The 19316-nt window shown below is 38.0% G+C and overlaps 1 protein-coding gene across 5 annotated transcripts in view; it reads right to left on the reverse strand.

The window, feature by feature from the left end:
- The window catches only part of MYBPC1 (myosin binding protein C1), a 78473-nt gene that overhangs the window by 1047 nt on the left and 58110 nt on the right, over positions 1–19316 (reverse strand). For 2 of the 5 annotated variants that reach the window (XM_075755051.1, XM_075755036.1), the window contains 9 exons: positions 17076–17144; positions 15810–15977; positions 15239–15327; positions 13694–13889; positions 12789–12928; positions 10912–11071; positions 9473–9609; positions 8387–8573; positions 2031–2070 (listed from right to left, as the gene is read on the reverse strand). In XM_075755051.1, the coding sequence (XP_075611166.1) occupies positions 2060–2070; positions 8387–8573; positions 9473–9609; positions 10912–11071; positions 12789–12928; positions 13694–13889; positions 15239–15327; positions 15810–15977; positions 17076–17144 (1157 nt within the window). In that variant the 3' untranslated portion in view covers positions 2031–2059. Of the gene's footprint in view, positions 1–2030; positions 2071–3492; positions 3552–8386; positions 8574–9472; positions 9610–10911; positions 11072–12788; positions 12929–13693; positions 13890–15238; positions 15328–15809; positions 15978–17075; positions 17145–19316 lie in introns of all 5 variants that reach the window. The other 3 variants (XM_075755062.1, XM_075755042.1, XM_075755072.1) reach the window with 2 other exon arrangements.

Genomic DNA, 19316 nt, shown 5'->3' on the forward strand with positions numbered 1-19316 from the left:
ATCAGGCTGGGTGAAGTATAGTCAGAGATGGAGGTCAGTTCAGAGGGAACAATGTAGAAAACACCTGACTATGATGAGTTGTGGAAAACATGCAGAGACATTCAAATTATTCTAGTGTTGGGTCTTACAATGGTTTATAAGTATTTAGCAAAATATTTACCATGTTGCTTGATAATAACAAGTGGGATGACATATGTAAAACAGTATCTCATGAAAAAAAGCCAGGATTTTAGATATAGGTGCCTTTAGATTCCAGAGAGAGATGATGAAAGTCGAAACTTTCATCTGCTGGGGAAGTCTGAAGAACGATTTTGGATTTGCTTTTGAATAAAAAATAGACCACACGTAATCACCTCGGATCCAGGTGCCTACTCCCTTAACACTCCAGAGTTTTTGCAGGGCTTGAAGCTATTGGTATGTGATCTCAAAGCTGTGGGAGATCCTGCACCGATCCGTAGGGGAGTCTTACTCCAGACTTGTGGCCAGCACCTTCCTCAGCTGCAGCAGCGAGCGTCCATGCTCACAAGCTCACAAAACAAGGGCCTCTTGTATTCTGCGTTTCCTCCAGCCCTGCCAAAACTTAGTTTCCTGTTTCCATGAAACTAAACTTTTTTTTTTCCTTCTTCTTTTTTTCTTTCCATTTTCCGGTTTTATGTTGGTTGGAGTCAATATTCGCTGAACAGGTAACCGAAGCACCATTCCCAGCCTTTCAGGTCTGTGCGCTCTATGACTGTGGCTGAGCCACACCGTGAGTAAAAATCTGAACCAAACCTAATTTAAATCCCTGCTGTAATAGAAACCTGAGCTTATAAGAAAGCCATTGGAAGTACTCAGTGTTTTCTTTGGTGTTCTGGAAAAAGGGACAAGGCAAAAGATTTTTGAAGAGCATTTAAAAATTTTAGCAATCCAAGACAAAATATTTCTCTCCGTGCCCAGAAAAACATGTACATAGTGTCTAACACACCAGCCAGGGCACCCCAGATCCCACTGATGTGGAAGCAGTAATTTAATATAAATAATCCGAATCAGGAGTGAAGTTTCATGCCATTGAAAAAAATGTCATGGAAACTAAACACGTGGGTATTTCTGTTAATTTCATTGAAATCCAGGGACATTTGGAAGGAACAGTGTGAAACAGATAAATATTTTGCTAAAACATTAGTCTGCCCTTTCTCAAGGCGAAGGGTGGCATTTGTTGTAAGCAAGCTACGTACCATTACTATTCCTCTTACAAATCGGCATGAGTATTCTGTTCTGCAAGTTGCAAAACCATCCACTAATAACTGCACTTACCTTCGGAGCCTTTTCTGGAACACACCAAAAGCTTTAAAGCAAAAGTACATTGCCAAGGTGAAGATATCACTGTCTCTGAATGCTTCAGCTAAGCACAACTGAGCTGATACTCACATACAGCATTTGTCCTGAGTACAGATTTCAGGAATTTGTAACCTTTATTAACACAAGGATTATCCAATTAAAGTGCTATTAGTTACTAGTGATTATGAGACTGCGCTCTCTCATTTAACACCGTCATTGTTGCAGAACTCTTCGCTCCCGACCTTAGGTAGATGCACAATACAGACCAAAAAAAAAGCATGCTTTTTGGCATCTTTTCAACTCATGTAGTGCAAGTTGTGATACAAATCATTCATTCTTAAATGAAATTAACTGTGGAATAAATATTTCATTTATGTAGAGGTATGTTCCTATATGAAAATAACTGTAAATGCAAAATGCTCCTTTATTGCTTGCATTTTATTCATGCTAATTAATCATGCTAACTCGTGCACTGTTAATTTCCATTGAAACATGCACTATTAGAAGGTAGTGGGATGTACTACTAAGAGGAGTTACTGTAACAAGCAATTATTATAAAAATCTGGCTTTCTGTGCATTAAAACTATCATGCTACTCATTTTAAAAACCATTTTCATTAAGTGAAATAATGAAAATCATGCCATACTAGGCAGACATTGTATGACGTGTAAACAGACATAAGCTTCATATGCAAGAACCATATGAAAGCTTACCTTAGATGACAATATACATTCAAAAATCCTTACTGTGTAGCTAAGGGAGAGAGAGAAAGAGAAGTAACAATTTGATCGCAAACACAAAAGTAGAGAGAAAACGTTGAGTGAAATTATGCTTACAATTATGTCAAGGTGATGTTTTAATCCTTAGTCATGTAAAATATGTAGGAATAGAAGCACATGAAGAGTAAAAGGTAGGGATCCAGTTCCACTTCAAAATTATCATTAATATGTAAAAGCTATATTAATATGTACAAGTAACTATAACTCCTGTAATTAGTCTAAAGTATAGATTGGAACCAAATTATGCAACTGACATTTATGATAAAAGTTTCCAAACGTAGCTTCAAGGAAGCTAACACATATATATATATAGTATTTTCCACCAGGGAAAAAAAGCACACACATAACACCGAAGCATATATATATATGTCGAAACTCTGTAAGGCAAAATAATCAAGTACAGACTAATAACATTCCTGTGCACTAAAGTATGTACTTTGTCACATATTCACATTTATGTTACTTAAAGCATGCTATTTACTCTGTAGGAGCCCTTACAATTAATTAAACATTTTGACTCTTATAAAACATCTATATATATATTTATATGTGTAATATATATATAAAAGCACTCAACTTTATGCCTATTGCAGCCATTTGAGATAGATAAATACTTTAATACTTCAAATACTATAGGAACATTATCTAGCCTAATTTCTTAACATGTTTTAGGTTTAAATTTGGATGCATAATATACTGGAGACTAGTTTTTGGGCATCTCCAACATTTTAAAACTGCACTGTAAATATTCTGGATTTGGGCAGGGTTACAAGCAAACACCTTTCTATAGAAGGAACCAAATTCTCTGAACCCCACTGAACCTGAATTTAAAATAAACTCCAGAGATTATATGCTTGTAAGTAAAAAGTTTTCACTGATTTCAATTGGAGCAAGATTTCGATCTTAGATTCTGTAGTGCAAGCTTAGGCATGGATTATCACTCTCAGCACTAGCTTGTAACTAAAGATGACAATTCTGTAATAAATAATGCCTTTTAAGCACAGTAAATGACTTTATGATACTTCTTTCAATAATTGTACAAGCTTACTTAATTTTCAAATTTCTATCTCCTGGTCTAAGTGTTCTGGTCAAAGGTAGTCACAGTCACAGTCACGGGAACTAAATAAATTCCTTACAGGTACAGGTAGTTCTATGCCCAGTGGCATAGCAGAAATACATCTAAAACCTTTTAAACTCAGATGTTAAATACCCATATTCTTGATTAATTTGGCCTTCTTTGCTCATGTGACATAGACATTGTATGCCATGAGACACTAGCTAGTTTAATCTAAAAAAGCAAATAAATACACACTTTGCATGCAGAAAATGCGTTTACGTGTGGAAAGAGAGGAAGGGAATGAAATGGAATGTCCAGAGGAGTATGCTTATTATAAACCTGATTATTCCCCGACAAGAAGAATGGTTCTCCTGGGTTAATTACTCCATGATATATCACTGCAGAATTAGAATATTTATAGTGGTATTTATTCGCATTTGAAATTCTTCCCAGTTGATCATAACACCTTATTTTTTAATATTTCTTATACAGCATCTTTGCTATCATCAACCTATTAGAGTGATCGCCAACCTTGATTCCACTCTTAAGATAAACGTTCTCCAAAGCCATTTGTTTCATGATAAAAGAAGCACAGTGCTTTATCTGAATCGTTTCACTGACCTCAGTGAAGCTGATCAGGAGTCAGTTCCTTACTGCTTGTTATGAGAGATTTACAGCCATAGTTAGGGATCTACCTCAAACTTAAAACGATACATGTTTTGAATTTTTCCGTATATAATGCATATAATCAGATTCTGTGTATGCATCATCTTTCAAGACATATGAGGTAGAGTTATTCTTTTGTCTAAGATCTATTGCATTACCTTTTTCATCACGTTTATATTAACAAAAAAGCCATTGTACGTGCAGTTGTGCTGAGCAGCTTGCATAACTGACACCTTTAAGTTCGCTCAGCAAAACTGAAAAACAAGTTGAAGTACTATCTGAAATAACATCAGTAAATGCAACCCCTTTTTTCTGAAGGCAGAATAAGAATTTATTATTTTTATTATATTTATTATTGTGCTCATATTGTGTGTTAACCATCATTCACTATTTTTCAAAAAATGAGCATTAAATTTAGTAACAACTAGGTAGGTACTAAAACTAGGGGTACTAAAATACTGTAAGTGAATGGCTAAAAAAGAAGATTGTAGCAAACTGATACTATTCAAAGCCAGAGTATTCATGGCTATTCAGTTGTTCAAATACTATGTACAATCAGAAATCCTTGACTGTTCTGTGAGTAGTTTGATGACGTTTCTAAGACTACGCTTCTATATATATATGCATGATAAAATTCAGATTTCCAACACCTCAGAAATAGAAGGGTAAAATAAATTCTAGCCAACATAAGGAAAATTCACTTACTGCAATATATACGGTTGCATGGCATAGAGCTCTTTAGCATGGCTTACTATCTAAAGATCTGTAGGAACAGCCCTATAGCTAGTACATTCACCGGATAGGTAGCATAGCCTTGAGCCTGTTGGTCTTAATTCAGGCAGCATTCAACTGTATCTCATCATTTTACAAATTCAGACCTTGATTGTTACTTGCTGGAGTAAAGCTGAACCAGTTTAAAGCTATACATATGAATACACACGCACACACACACACTGCAATCCATTCCCAGTGAGTCAGAAATCTGTAACTCTTTGCTCTCCATCAGTGTGATGAGAAGTCATCCGAAGAGCCCTCCTAAATGAACAAACAGGCTGGGAAACTTCAGAGAATGATAATTCAACACATAAGTCAATAGAAGAGTGAAATAAGACATAATTATGCTTTTATGCTCTGGCTGTTTAATACTCATTTGCATTTGCTTGTGTTACATAGCAAACCCTGAGCCCACCCTGGTCCGCCAAGCTACAGCCGCTGTATTCACTTAATCCTATTCCCTTTGAATTCATCAGCTGAGCTGCCAGTCACGTTAAGAGCATCAGCACTGAACCCTTACAACAGCTGTCCTGTGTCTAAGCCCTACAAATTGCTCGCCTAAGCAGTCTTCAAGCAGGAGGCTGAAGTAATGGCTAAACCTCCCGGCGTGGAGAGAGGAATCTCAGTGAGGGTGACCACTCACAGCCCAAACCGTTGGGAGACAACCGCAATACCAAGCTTGGTGGGAGTGAGTGGGACTGCAGCAGGCAATGGTTGATACAAGATTGGGTTCAAAAACCAGCCACTAATTAGGGGAGGGGGTATTTATGTTAATGAAGCAGCCCATCACATAGCTAAGAAGAGAGAAACAACACAGAGCCTAGGTGTGCTCCTAGCAGCCTGCATTTTTCAGGGCTTCTTTCAGGTGTGATGCAAAGCTAAAGTACTGCTCTGAGCAAGATGTCTATGGTAGAGTATTCTATTTTTTCAGTTAATCTTTTAAAGTAAATATTACTTTATTTGAGAAGAAAGAAGGCTTTTTAAGTGTAGAAATGTCTGTGCTATAAGCCTTTTGCAGTCAGTGGGTGTGGGAGATTTTGTTTAAAAGTGGGAAAGGATGAACTAAGTCTTGTTGAAAGGGAGTAATTCTTACAGACTCATTCTCACTGTCGCAAAGGTTTGTTCAACTGCAACTCCAAGATCCAGTGCCAGAGGAGTTGAGACTGTAGGATGTGCTGCAACCAGCTGATAGGATGATTAATACAACCCTCAGGAGATGTAGCAAAGCCCATGCATCTATCCAAGGTTTCCTGTGGGGTGAGTGATCAGGGGGGGATACTTGAATCTGGCTGAGGTGCTAGGGTGTGTTGGCAATGCTAAGAACTGAGTCAAGATCTCAGACTCACAGAGCTGGAACAATCTTGAGATGTCATTTAGTGTCTATCAATCGTAACAAATTGTACTGCTGTTGTTCTTCTAACCTGCTCCGAAAGGCCCTTGGTACCAAAGGCTCTACAACCTCTGCAGGAAATCTGCTCTAGTGCTTCACTGCTCTGACTGTTGTCTGCCCCAAATGTTTGCTGCCATGTTGCCAGATGTAACGGTTTTGGTTTAATCTTTAATGCAGCCATTATGGAAAGACTCAGCTATGAATGGGCCAGGCCTGGCAGCCTGTGACCAGAGTGTATCATGTGCTCTCCATTTCAGAACACTATTCAGAAAACTGGACCTGTGAAAGTTAAATAAACATTTGTCAGCAAAAATCATCAGGGGCATCATCTCAGCTGTACCTAGTAACCACTTTAATGAACAGAACTGTAGCTTTTTTTTCCTTTACTTCTAATTGACTGGGAAAGGATCTTAAGCATTCCCAGCCTATTTCAGATACCAATCCATAAATATAAGAAATTAAATTCCCCATCGGTATCAATCAAAGGCAAAAATCTCTCCACGTTTCTCTTAACAACCCTAACATAGAGCAGCTTCCACTTGCTGCTGAATAGTTTCTTGGAAACTGTTGCCTATTATAAGAGAGCCTGAATGAAGACATGGTGTTTGTATGACGCTTCGAAAGCGTAAGCAAGCTAATTCATCCTGATACTCAGAGAAAAAATGTTCCAAGATCAACAAAAGCGTCTATACTTCGCAACAGCTGGAAAGGGAATTATTGAAGAATGATATGTAATCCATGGCAACATTTGGGGTTTGGACTTTCTGAAATGGAAACATATTAGTTAAATTATTTCTTATCTTAAAAACGTTTCACGGTATTCTGCACATCATATGTAAAAAATTCTTTGTAAAACAAAGGAGAGAACTAAACAGCTTCTTGTATTTAAAATGTAGTATTTCGTTGTACTACAAGCAAAGTGCTGAAGACTAAAGTTACAACTGAGTATAAATGTGTGTAAGAGCTTTAGGGCTTGGCAACTTGGGAAGTTTAATGAAATGGCAAACTAACTTTGCCTTTCAGTATAAAAAAAAAAATCAATCAGTGAAGCGGCCTTCTCAGGTGATGACGTCTTCTGTCACTCTGTGAAATAGAGAGTTTGCTTGTGATTAAGGAAAACAATCATACTTCCAGGATGAGGGTAGCACCTTTTAAACAGTGTCTTAAAAATAAATCATGAAAATTAAAAATCTTATTATGCTTATTTTCATTACATTGGTTAAATGTTCAACTTCATAGACCAAACATTTATTGCAATGGCTTCTTGCTAGCAGATTTGAGCTGTGGGACAAGATACATCAGAAAATACTGAAAATGGAAATCGACATCCAAAATAAACACAATACAATCCATAAGGATATTAAATATTATGGTTTTCATTATAGACTAGCATGATGGAAATAATATAATTAGGACCATATTCAGCAAACCTAAATTCCTGAGTTAGACACTTCCTATCAGCTGGCTTTAGGCAGCTTTCCTTACTTATAACCTCAAATTGTTTTTTTCAGAAATACTTAGCTTATTCCACAGTTGAAGCAAAAGCCTTCAGGGGGAGTTAGTCCAGCTAAATATGACCCCGTCTTTTTCTAGGAAGTAATTTTCTGAAAAATATGGTCCTGAGATGATTCATTAGTAGTCCAATCCAAATCCTATTGCCATGCATGACATCCCAATCAATGCTAAACTACCTGGAATTCATAAAGAGTACCTATTAATAAAAATAAAGATAGGTCTTCAGTTGTAGAAGGCTTCGTCCTCTTTCCCTGCCTTTGCAATGTCCATAGTTCTGATTACTTAAAACAAATACAGCAATTCTATCAGCTAGCTTGTGTCCTTAGGAACAACACTGCTACATGATTTTGCCAATACACTACATTGAGACGGTTTCCTTGGAAGCAAATGTTTGGTATGTTTAATACATAATTTTAAGGCAGACAAAGACTGCCCTGAACTAATCTTTCTTCCTTCTCTGTTTTCCCCTTGCCATTTCCTTCAGAGATCTGTCTCTTATCCAAGCTGATTTTTTTTTTTTTTTTTTTAATGTTTTCCCAAAGAGCTCTATGGCTGAGTCTTACTAGAGTTTGTCAGGTAAGTGGCATAGTTCTAAGAGGTATAGTCTACCATTTTGTCACTTGTGGAAAAAGTCCTTGCGATCACTGAATATGTGGATTGGTGTGGGGGGAAAAAAAGACAATATAACATAAGCACAGCATGTTGGTCCTCAAAAAGAAAACAAAGCAACAAATACAGTTTATTTTGTCCTAATCAAGTTGTTATTTTCATTCAGGAAAGTTAAAAAAGTTGTTTGAACTCCTTTCTGCATTTGCCTTGCGTACTTTTGACTTCTATGCAGGTGGTGTTCAGACAAACAGGGCATTTGCAAGGATTTAAACCCCTTACCTTTTACTTCCAGTTTGCAATCAACTTCTGCCTCTCCAAGTTCATTGACTGCTCGGCAGGTGTAGGTACCTCCATCATAGGGACTGGGTTTGCGGATCTCCAAGGTGCAGACACCTTGGTTGCTGAACATTCGGTACCTTGGGTCATTCATTATAATGACTTTGTTTTTCAGCCAGGTTATTTTGGGCTGTGGTAAAAACAGAAGAAAACCCATATGCACAAATCTTATGAACTTAAATATTTTATCATTTTTTGGGGGGTTGTTCTGTTGAAATTGAGTAATCCAGAAATGATACAAAATAGATAAAATAGAAAGGAATCTGTAATTCTTAACTCAAACGTAATCATAGGCTGCATCGTGCATTAAGCACATTTTTTTCAGTGCAGCTCTTACCATATAATTAAAGTCAGAAGTATAAGCGTGTTATCAGTGTAAGAGGCGCTGTGTAATGATAGCAAGCATCTGAGCAGTAACTTTTGACATCCGATTACTCTAAATCAATAAGAAAAGCATGGGTTTTCACAGTATTGCACACAGACCAGTTAGAAACTGTGAAGGTGAAGAGTGAACAGCAAACATGTCCTTAAATACTCTTCAGTTCTCATTTTACTAGGTCAGTTCAGTTTTTCACAACAGAAAACAGATCACAAAAAGACACAACTCAAAAGAAACTGGAAGATGCATTGCACAGTGAGTCTGAGAACCAGTGTGGTCCCTGGAGAATTCCTGCAATGCGCTTTCTTAAAGCATAATTAGCTCTTTATAGAATAATTATGGCTTTATTTTAGTAACAATCTTTACTCATATATTAACTATACAGCTGTTGTCAGTGCTGGTCCAAGTATAGCCCAGCCTTTTCCTGAGGTTCTGCCCTTTCACTGAGTTTTCTGTGGGTTTAGTAATTATTATAACGCCTGTGACACAGGTAGGTAGGTCCTTTGTTGTATTCTTTAGAGTCCACACCACTCTTTTTGCCTTCGGACTGGCTCGTGAATGAGAAAAACAGTAAAAACGGTATTACAGTTTTCACTGTCAGGTTAAACTCTCTCGTGTTTTAACTGATACCGTTGTGAGCTATACTGTACCTTGGGGTTGCCCCGAACACTGCAGTTCAAAGTAGCGTTGTAACCAGCTACAGCAAACGTGTTGACTAGAGGCTGAGTAAACAACGGCCGTTCACTGAAGTCAAAATCGTCGTAAACTGGATATTTGTAGACTTTACCTATGAAATGAAAATAAAAGATTTAGGAAAAGAGTGTTGGCGTGTAGCTAAATACCCAAGCACCTTAAAAAGCTACAAAGAGTCTGAATCCGTTCTCATCTGCACTGCTTTAGGTACCAACCTGCCTCTAGCAATTGCACTTGCAGGGGAGGCTGGAAGTGAGCCTGGGAAGTGACCACAGCCCTTGGTCATGCTATAGGGTAGATGTCTGAGAGCTCCTCTTTGTTTCCTGAGTAGGTGGTATACCAAATAATACGCATTTATTCTGTGTATTTGCCTGCATGCCCTGCATATTACAGAACAGGATGGATCCTGACTGGTGTACTGCAGGATGCCTGCCTTGACAAGCCGTGCTCACTCTATTGCCAATTACTTTTCACAGTTTGTTCTGATTGCAAAATGGCCCTGTATTTGAAAATCCATTTTTCTTTCTGCTTCATACAGTGCACAAACAATACAGATACATGAACGGATGTAGTTTCCGTACAAGGAAAAAGTGGTAGTAAAATCTAGTTTCTCACTGCCACTTTTTCCCTGCTCTGCTATGGAGATTACCATCAATAAATCATCTTCACCCACAAACTAAGCTGGCACGAGAAAACGACCTCAAGTTGTGCCAGGGGAGGTTTAGATTGGATATTAGGAAAACATTCTTCACCGGAAGGGTTATCAAGCACTGGGACAGGCTGCCCAGGGAAGTGGTTGAGTCACCATCCCTGGAGGTATTTAAAAGATGTGTAGATGTCGTGCTTGGGGACATGGTTTAGTGGTTGGACTTGGCAGTGCTAGGTTAACGGTTGGACTCAATGATCTTAAAAGTCTTTTCCAACCTAAGCAATTATATGATTCTATGATTTAGAACAGCTGGAGAGACTGACATCTATTCCTGTGCACAGGTGTATTAATCATCTGCCTGAAATGGATGGGAGCACTTGCACACCTGATGCCAAGTCTCCACTGCGAGGCAGTTATTCACTGCTTCTACCAGAACAGCTTCTCCACTCCTCTTCCAGCTCTGGTGTCACCACTGGCAAGTCTAAATTGACGAGTCTGGGATCCAAGATCGTAGAAAATGTCAGAACATGGGAAAAATGTCCCACTCTTGATTAAAAAAAGCCTACTATGAACTATGTGGACAAACTAAGAAGTCCTAATATGAAATGTCCTAGCTGTTACTAGTACATGGCCTTGGGAATAGGAATGCAGCTGAATGCTTTAGAGATACAGCCTTTACCCCCCGATCCCCTTCCAGCCTCTGAACACAACCCTTCCCTTTTGACAAGGAATGCATAATTAGCTAACCATCCTTTGCAATCAAAGCACTCTCTTTGGTCATCGTTGCATCCTCACTGAGGCCACACATGTTTTCAGCGAAGATTCGGAAGTAGTACTCATTTCCTATGACGAGCTCGTTAATGGTGGCACTGGTGCGGTGGTAGTGCTCAATTACTGTGAACCATTCCTGAAAGGCACAAACACAGAGAGTAAGCTTCCCCGCAGCGCCCTGTAGTTTTCAGCCATTAACTGTTTGGAAGAATCATCCAGCTTGTGGGAGTAAGATTTTTCTTTTAAGGGAATGTTAATGCATACTAAAATAGTGAAGCTAGCAATAATTAATTATTCTGTCCAAAATGAGTGATAATGAGAATACCACAGAGCTCACTGCTGAGTAGTGAAGGCCAAATGGAAAGTGAACCCTACTGAATTGTTACACTCTCTTAGCTGGGAGGGTTCATTTTAGGAAATCCAGTATTACAAATGTTGTATTGTGCAAGGCAAGGCAGGCTCCTTCATCCCGAGTGCACACTGCTGACGGAGAAGGTACTGCTGCAGATAAGAAAAGTAGTAGCATGTACTAGTCTGCAGTAGCATGTACTCACAAGAGGCCAATGCAATAATCTACCCCCTGTTCCACAGGTTGAGTGTTCATGAGAAATCAAATTTTATGCAGGTAGTCCTCTGACATCTAAAAGGCTCAGATGGGGAGGTGGGTTTTAGCGTTTTAGTCTGCAGCTGTAACGGGATATTTGAACTCTATCCTAGTAAACAATACCTAAATAACAGAGATGAAAGAGGTTAATGCTAAAATGTGATTAATGTAAAGTGCAATATGACCACAGCAATGTGTTTGCTTTTCTTTACTCTGTCCTACGTAGTTTTCTTGCTTTTCTAAAGGTGAACTTATGCCAAGTTCCCTGTGCCACAGTTTGCGTTGATATTTGGTCATCTTTAAAAGCCGAAGTCCCTTTTGGGAAAAGAGTTTTCTGCAGAACGCCAGCTGTGCCAGCATTGCAAAATTCACCACCACAGGGAACGTGGGGAAACTATGACCTGAATGATCCGTGACATGCTGGACCCTAGGCGCTGCTGCTGTTACTTTCTCCTTAAGAGAGTAATTTAGAGACAGGTGACATCATTGTTCTGATCATTGTGCAGAGACCATCTCTTCCTACAGTCTGAAGAGAAAGAAAATATGAAGGATGGGAAGGGAAACAGCAACACAGGAGGAATGAATTGATCAGACCATAAAGTAGATCAACATATTAAAGTGGAGGGTAGCGCAGCAAAAAGATTCCCTTAGGTAAGGCAACTCCCAAAACATTATTCTAGATTTCCAGTGTTTAAATTTGCAGTAAGTGTTAAACGTAAGAATCCAACTACTCTCTTTTAAGGAAGTGTAAAATTCATGTTAGTTTAATGAAAATAATAAACATCTCTATATTGCACTTTTCATCTGTAAATCTCAAAGCACTTTACCAATTACAAATGTACCATGTTGCTATGGGTAGTAAGGAGTGGCAACGACTTACACAGTGTGACATTACAGGTTTGAAAACAACAGCACTACATTTTGATTCTAGTACCAACTTACTGACTTTAATATTTTCGGGGTTTATTTTCTCTACTGAGACAAAGGGAAAAAAGCAGAATTACTTCCCTCAAAGTCCTTACCTTTTTAGTCCTCCTCTTTGGCATCATCTGAAAACATTTCCATGTCTATGCTTTAGATACAGTGAACAGGAGATTTTTAGAATTTTTTGAGATACCTTGCAGATTTACTGAACACTGACTAATCAATGTTTTGTCCACATGCATCAATTTAAACATGTAAGGTTTTTATTTTTAAAAGGGAGAATTCATGAGTACATCAGCCTTTTAAACATCTCCTCATTACTTACCATACTCTTTTTATCCGCTTTTTGAATAGTGTACCCAGTGATGGCAGCATTGCCATCATCTTTTGGTGGCTTCCATGATAAATTTACATTCTCTCCCCAGACATCCTCAATAGTTACAATCTCTGGTGGGCCTGGGCGATCTGTAATGAAAATATGGCAGCTGACATTTTCCACTATTTGCTTTCTCTCTCTCTTTCCTACACACATCTTAGTTTGATTTTTCTCTCTCTTACAATACTCACATGCCAAGACCAACGTCAAAAGAAAGATGAGGTTGCAAAATAAAACTTTCCATAGTTAAGGCATGTCAGAATTATGAAAAACTTAACTTGACCACTTTGTGAGTATGGTTTCTGATATGCATATGCCTTTTAATTGCATAAGGACATAATATTTTGGAAAAGTTAAAACCAGTTGAAGATGTGTTCCTAAAAGACAAAGTTGGACAATTACTCTAAAGGTTGTGTTATCAGCTTTGCCTATTATGTAAAGAAATAGATTGGTAAAAATGAAAAGTAAGTGTGTTTTCTTGTCTGTCTTTCCTACTTTCATTTACTTTCAACATTTAGGATTTCTTCCACATTACACTTGTGACAAAGTTACTATGGATTTACTACCATTTCTGGCTATGGATAGCATTCAACAAGGAAAAGCTTGCATCCTGGATGATAGACAAGAACATGAAAAGCATAACAGTGAAAAAAGAGATGGGCATGTTCCAACAAGCATCAGCCATTGTGTGGGGAGGTTTACTCAGAGACCACAAATCTGTAGCCAAGGAATTGGACATGGAGAGTTACCACTATTGAGAAAGATGCTCTTTGGGATTCCTCTGTTTTCCTATAGCCTTGGAATGTGGAGTCTGCCTCTCTGGCATGCATTTATTTCTGTTTCTCAAAACATACCAACAATCTGAATATCTATTGTAGCTTTGTCCTGCAAGTTCTCTACTTCCACTTTCATGTCATATTCTCCAGAGTGGCTCCTTTCTGCCTTTCGGATGAAGATGATAGTGTCATTTTCAGTGTTGCGGATGTTAATTTGATTCTTGTCGATTGGAGAACCATTTTTCTGCCATGATACTTTTGCCCTAGGTCTTCCCTGTAAGAAGTCAGGAAACAATTTGTATATGATTTTGGGAGAGAAAACAGGTTTATTTCCCACTTTTCCCCAACGGGAAGTAAAAACCATCCTGAAAGAAACAGAGAATTCTTTTTTAAAGCATACAGCATTTGAGATGCAATCATATTAATTAACCTAAAATGGAGATTTTTTTTCTTCTTTTTTTTTTTCAGGAGACTGAAAATATTTGCAAATTCTGCCTAAACTGGAAAATTAACTATCTGGCTAAATTTGTCAATTAATTTCCAGTTTTCCAAAAGAAAAAGGAGAAAAAAACCAGAAAATGCAGAACAAAATATTTCACCCTCTGGAAGTGCCTCCATTCTCTACACTGCCAGTGAAAGAGGAAAGTAGTGGGCTGAACCTCCAGGGATCCCAAACTCTTTTCTTTCATTGCGAAAGCAGTTGGAATAGTTGTTAGGTAAACTGGATTGACATCTTTTGTGTGCCACTTTTGTGGGCCTAGTAGTGCCCAATTTAGGTACTTAAGTCACAGTGAATTCCACCTGCTTTACTGTGGGATTTGGCTGCCAGAGGCAAACAATTTGCAGATGCTGTCTGAAAGGGTAATCTCACACCTTTTCAAATGCCTTATCTTAGAGAATAACCATAGAATATTCCTTTAATTTCTCAAGAGCAGTGTATTGCTGATCAAGCCTTTATTAGGCTGTTACCAGCCTTGTAGAAGCTGGATTATGCCCACCCAGTATCTTTAGGTGTGCGGAGATGAAATAGAAATGTATTCTGCCATAATTCTTCCATTCAGAAGAATAAGGACCCTGCAGGTAGAGAGAAGTCACTGTTGTAAAACCTATGGGAATGAAGGTTAACACGATACTGTGGGAAAACATGTGCTATGTCCTTGGAAAGAGTCATGTTATAGCTGTGATCTCAAGGATTTAAAAGTTGCAGTTTCTGTAGGAGACAGTGAAACTCTGCCCACTCTTCCCCTCCCTTTTCCTCTCCCAAGTCAAGAAAAAGATTTAATGCTACAGTCCCAATACCATATCTAACTACTGCCAATGTAACTATTTTGCATTGTGCTAGCGATTATCTCACGTGTAATGTCTACTGGAAGGATTTATAAGTGTCCTTTGGATAACAGATGACAAATCAGTCTGTCTAAGCTGGTTACCTAATTCATTAATTAGCTTAGCATCATTTCTTTGAGACGTCAAAGCAAAAGCTTTCAAGCACCTGTGTACTTCTGCGTGCTTCCATATCTGCCGAAGTTAACTCACTGGCAGACCAAAGTTACACAGAAAGAAGTTAAAAAGCAGCAATATAAGAAAAAGTAGTATTTTCCTGTCAGTGTTTTTAGTTCTTACCTGGAAAGGAATAACAAGATTCACAGTTTCTCCAACTCTTCGAGTATAAGTTTGTTTTAAGTGTCTTGGTAGACGAATCTTTGGAGGTTCTGAAAAAAGCCAAAAGCTTGTGTTCGACATTTATCTTCTTTTCTGACTTAGGCAGTACTGGTAAGCATCAATATAAATAGGAGACTCTGTGGTCTACAATTCCCAGAAGTGACTAATTAGTGAAGTGTGTTAAATTTCTTGGTCCCACAGTGTTACATTTGGTACACCATTGGTTTTTGTAACACCAAATGTTATGGTGGTAGGAATAAGTGAGAAACTTAGTGCAACTCAAAAAAAGCAACATCAGATTCTGCAGGAAAAAAAGCCTTGAAAGGCTGAGCAATAAAGGCTCAGAAATGAAACAGTTAAAAAGAATTACAAATATTTTTAAAGACAGTTTCATGATTTCTAGCCACTGTACAATGGCTTTGTAAGGCCACACTGGCATCAGTTTCCAACAAGTAAGTATTAGCCTTAAAAACCCGAACTAAGTATGGGAGCAGAGTGTATTTGTGTGTCAGCATAGGCAGGAAGATCTTACCTATCACTTCCTTGACTAAAATAGGCTGTGGGTGGTACCTGGGCTCACTTTCACCCGCAGCATTCACGGCTTTTACTCTCACAAGGATTTTCGAGCCAGTCGGCAGGCCATTGATAGTAAACTTTGTTTTGTCGGTCAGCTCCGGGTTAGCCACGATCCATTCATCAGCTAGTTTAGGGAAAAGAGGAGGGGAGGACGAATCCAAAGAATAGGAAATTATAAATACATCCACTGCAAGGATGAGGAAAATTACAGAACGGTAATAGATTCATTATATTCTGATGAATACCTCGGTTTTGGTTTTTGAATTATGCTATAACATGGTATTGATTCACTTTAATCGCACATAGGAAAAATGTTTCAAACCTTTAAGGGTTTCTGCTTAATGCTTAAATATATATTTATATTTAGAGAAATAAATGTTTTTAGAATGTGTCTATCATTTAATTTTCAGAGAGAAAACTGGTTAGTCTTTAAATTCAGCTGATTGATAGAAAACAAGGGGGACATAGAGTATATTTCCAAAAGCACTCATCATTGCTTTAACAGCTTCCTTGGAGAGAAATGGGGTTTACAATTAATTTCACTAATATCACAATTAGACCAGTACTGAGTACCCTTGAAACTGCTACTGAGACCACAGGGATAAGAGAAACACAAATATTTACAAATTGCAATGAAATGCCATCTCTCCTGGTGCCTTTAAAAAAAGGAAAGCTCTGTCAGAATTCTTCACGCAATTACAGAATTCTTGGATTTTTTTATCCTACCCCTAAGTAGTCGCATGTAATCCGTAGAGTGATGGAAAGAAACAGTACAGTCTTTCAGAAAAGCTTCAACTACAAATGATACTTTCTTTTCCACCACGTCCTCTAAACAGATCACTTTAACACTGCTGGCGCCTTGACATTTGGCAGTCAGATTTATGCGGTTGCAAGTCAGTATCAATACCTTCCACATCAGATAAAGATAGCATTATAATATTGGCACAGAAGATAAGAGCACTATTATGAGCTAGAGAGCCCTGCAGACTTAGTGTGCAATACTGTGGTACATTTTCATAACTGTAGGTCTTACTTTTAGGAATTAAGCTTTCCTTTAAGCTGCTGCTTTCAGCTTCTAGCAATCAATGACTGTTTCTTGAAGACGTCCCCCTCCCCTTATACACGGACTACAGCAAATTCTGTAGACTTATTTATCTTTACTTTTATGAAGAGAGTTTTTCTTTCATTAAAGAAGATTTATATCCTTTGTTGAATACTGTACCTTCCAGGTTAAAAGGTGGCTCCATCAATTCCTCAGACAGATCTGTCGATATACCTTGTGAGAATCCATCTTTAAAATTAATCAGAGACACCCACTTTCACACAGATGGAGCATTTTGTCAGTGGTTAGCAATTCCTGTTAGTAAGTATGCAAAGATAGATGCTGGGCTTTAAAGATTTAGAGGACCTGTATTTAGGGATACTGCAAGGAGGAAAGAGATGGGAAGAGGTCATCTAGATCAAAGAAGAGTTATGCATGATGCTCACAGAAAAGCTAAAGGATAAAGGAAGAGGAGATTAAGTTGTTTTGTTTCTTTGGGCCTGACCACAGCCCTGGAAAGATGAAAAGAAACAGACAAAAGGAACATTTTGAAGAGAGATAAATGAAACAAAATGATGATGGGAGAAAGTATAGGAGGAGAAGAAAACACATCATAGAAGAGAGAAGAAATTGAGAGAAGAAATCTGAGTAAGAGAGACAGAAAAAGAGATGTCTTGGAAAAAAATTTGGGAATAGAACACATTTAGCTAAAGGCAACATAGAAAGAAATTTAAAGAAGGCCAAAACCATGAATGATGACATATATGATCACTGAGGCTTTGTTTCCTGGACAAAGCTATGACTGCCCTGCATTTCCTGGAATCCTGGAGGTGGCTATTTTCAGTATAGTAAAAATACTATTCTAGCATCTGTGCATGGCCCTGGATGGGTACCAGTGGCAAAGATCTCAGCCAGCAGAGACTCTCCGGAGTGCTTATTTACTGGCTATGAAAACAGATCATCTGCAGATGGCTCTTTAAAGGCAGATAAACACAGTGTCCTAGGGAAAACTAGGGCCAAGCTCATCAGACTACTCTTGAAATGTCAAACAAGAAGCAGTTGGCAGCATATATTACTAGGAATTGACTTCTCCAGCGTCAGCAAGATTTGGTCTACTCCACCACAGCAAGAGATTCAAGTTGGATGTTGCAAACTAGCCCTGGGAAGGGGAGTTCTATGTTCACGTTATTCACACCTATGCAATGCCAGATCCTGATACTCATGATGAGACTCCAGTTCAGTAATACACACAGTGAGCTGTTAAAGGTGCTACCACAGTTAAGGAAGTCCAAGAGTCCACCATGTTGATAAAGTTATGAGGTTCAGACTAAAGGCAAATGCCAATTTTTGCAAAGCCAAACCAATGCTCATGGTACATGATTACTCTAAATTATAAGGGTTTTTTTTATTCCTATATTCAGATTATGATATCTACTAATGATTGCTATGATAAGGAAGTCTCAGAAAAGTCCTCTTTAAAACTACTTCAGTGACAATGATGAAAGTATGGAGAAGGTAAAGACAAATGAGTTTACAAACAGATAACTAAAAGAAAAGAACAGCAGAATGAATATAGATAGTCATAAAAAGTACCTTGAAATTAAAAAGAGTTATTAAACAGTATAGAAGAAATTAGTTTGAGGCAGAACAGGCACTGAAAGGAATGAAAAAGGAGGCACTGAGATATTGCAAGAAAGAAAAAAAGGACTGAACAGAGAGAAAAGGATGTATGTTTTAATAACACATCTTTTTTAATTGGTATTTTCTACTAAGCTTGCTTCTTCCTAACCATTTTCATAACATATATACATAAATAATGTCAATTGTGTATATATAGATGTATATGCATATATAGGAGGCATATATAGATATACATAAACACTCAGAAAGCTATGTAAAATACATTGTACCCATTGTATTTTAACTGAGGTGGGTAACAATAAAATGACAGAGTTGACTGCCATTTTGTTGTATCTTCGTATGTTTTAAACCTATCTGAAAAAAGAAAAGTAAAGAATTTGTTCCATTCAACAGATATACAATGATCTTCTGTCTAATAGTCCTTAAAAGAGAGATTTGGAAGATTCCTCTGAACACCATAGTTTGCATTACTGTTTATATATTTCTTATCCTAATTTGGAAATCACACACTGTAATGTCAAGGGTTTTATGACAGTGACATATTACAATCACTTTTAACTTTTCCCCTGCCATCCTACCAATGCTAAACAGAGCATAATATACAGCATACACTGAAGTCCTCACGCTGACAGCCCCCTTTATATTCCCATACATCTTGCCTGTGCAATGGAAACATTATAGGAATGCTGCATCTTGATGTAAGACCACATGGTTACTCCTCCTGAGCTGTTCCCGCAGCTCCCTCCCAATATACAAGGAAAACCCTTCCTACCATTCCAG

Source organism: Balearica regulorum, chromosome 1 (assembly GCF_011004875.1).
Source record: "Balearica regulorum gibbericeps isolate bBalReg1 chromosome 1, bBalReg1.pri, whole genome shotgun sequence".
Lineage (NCBI taxonomy): Eukaryota > Metazoa > Chordata > Aves > Gruiformes > Gruidae > Balearica > Balearica regulorum.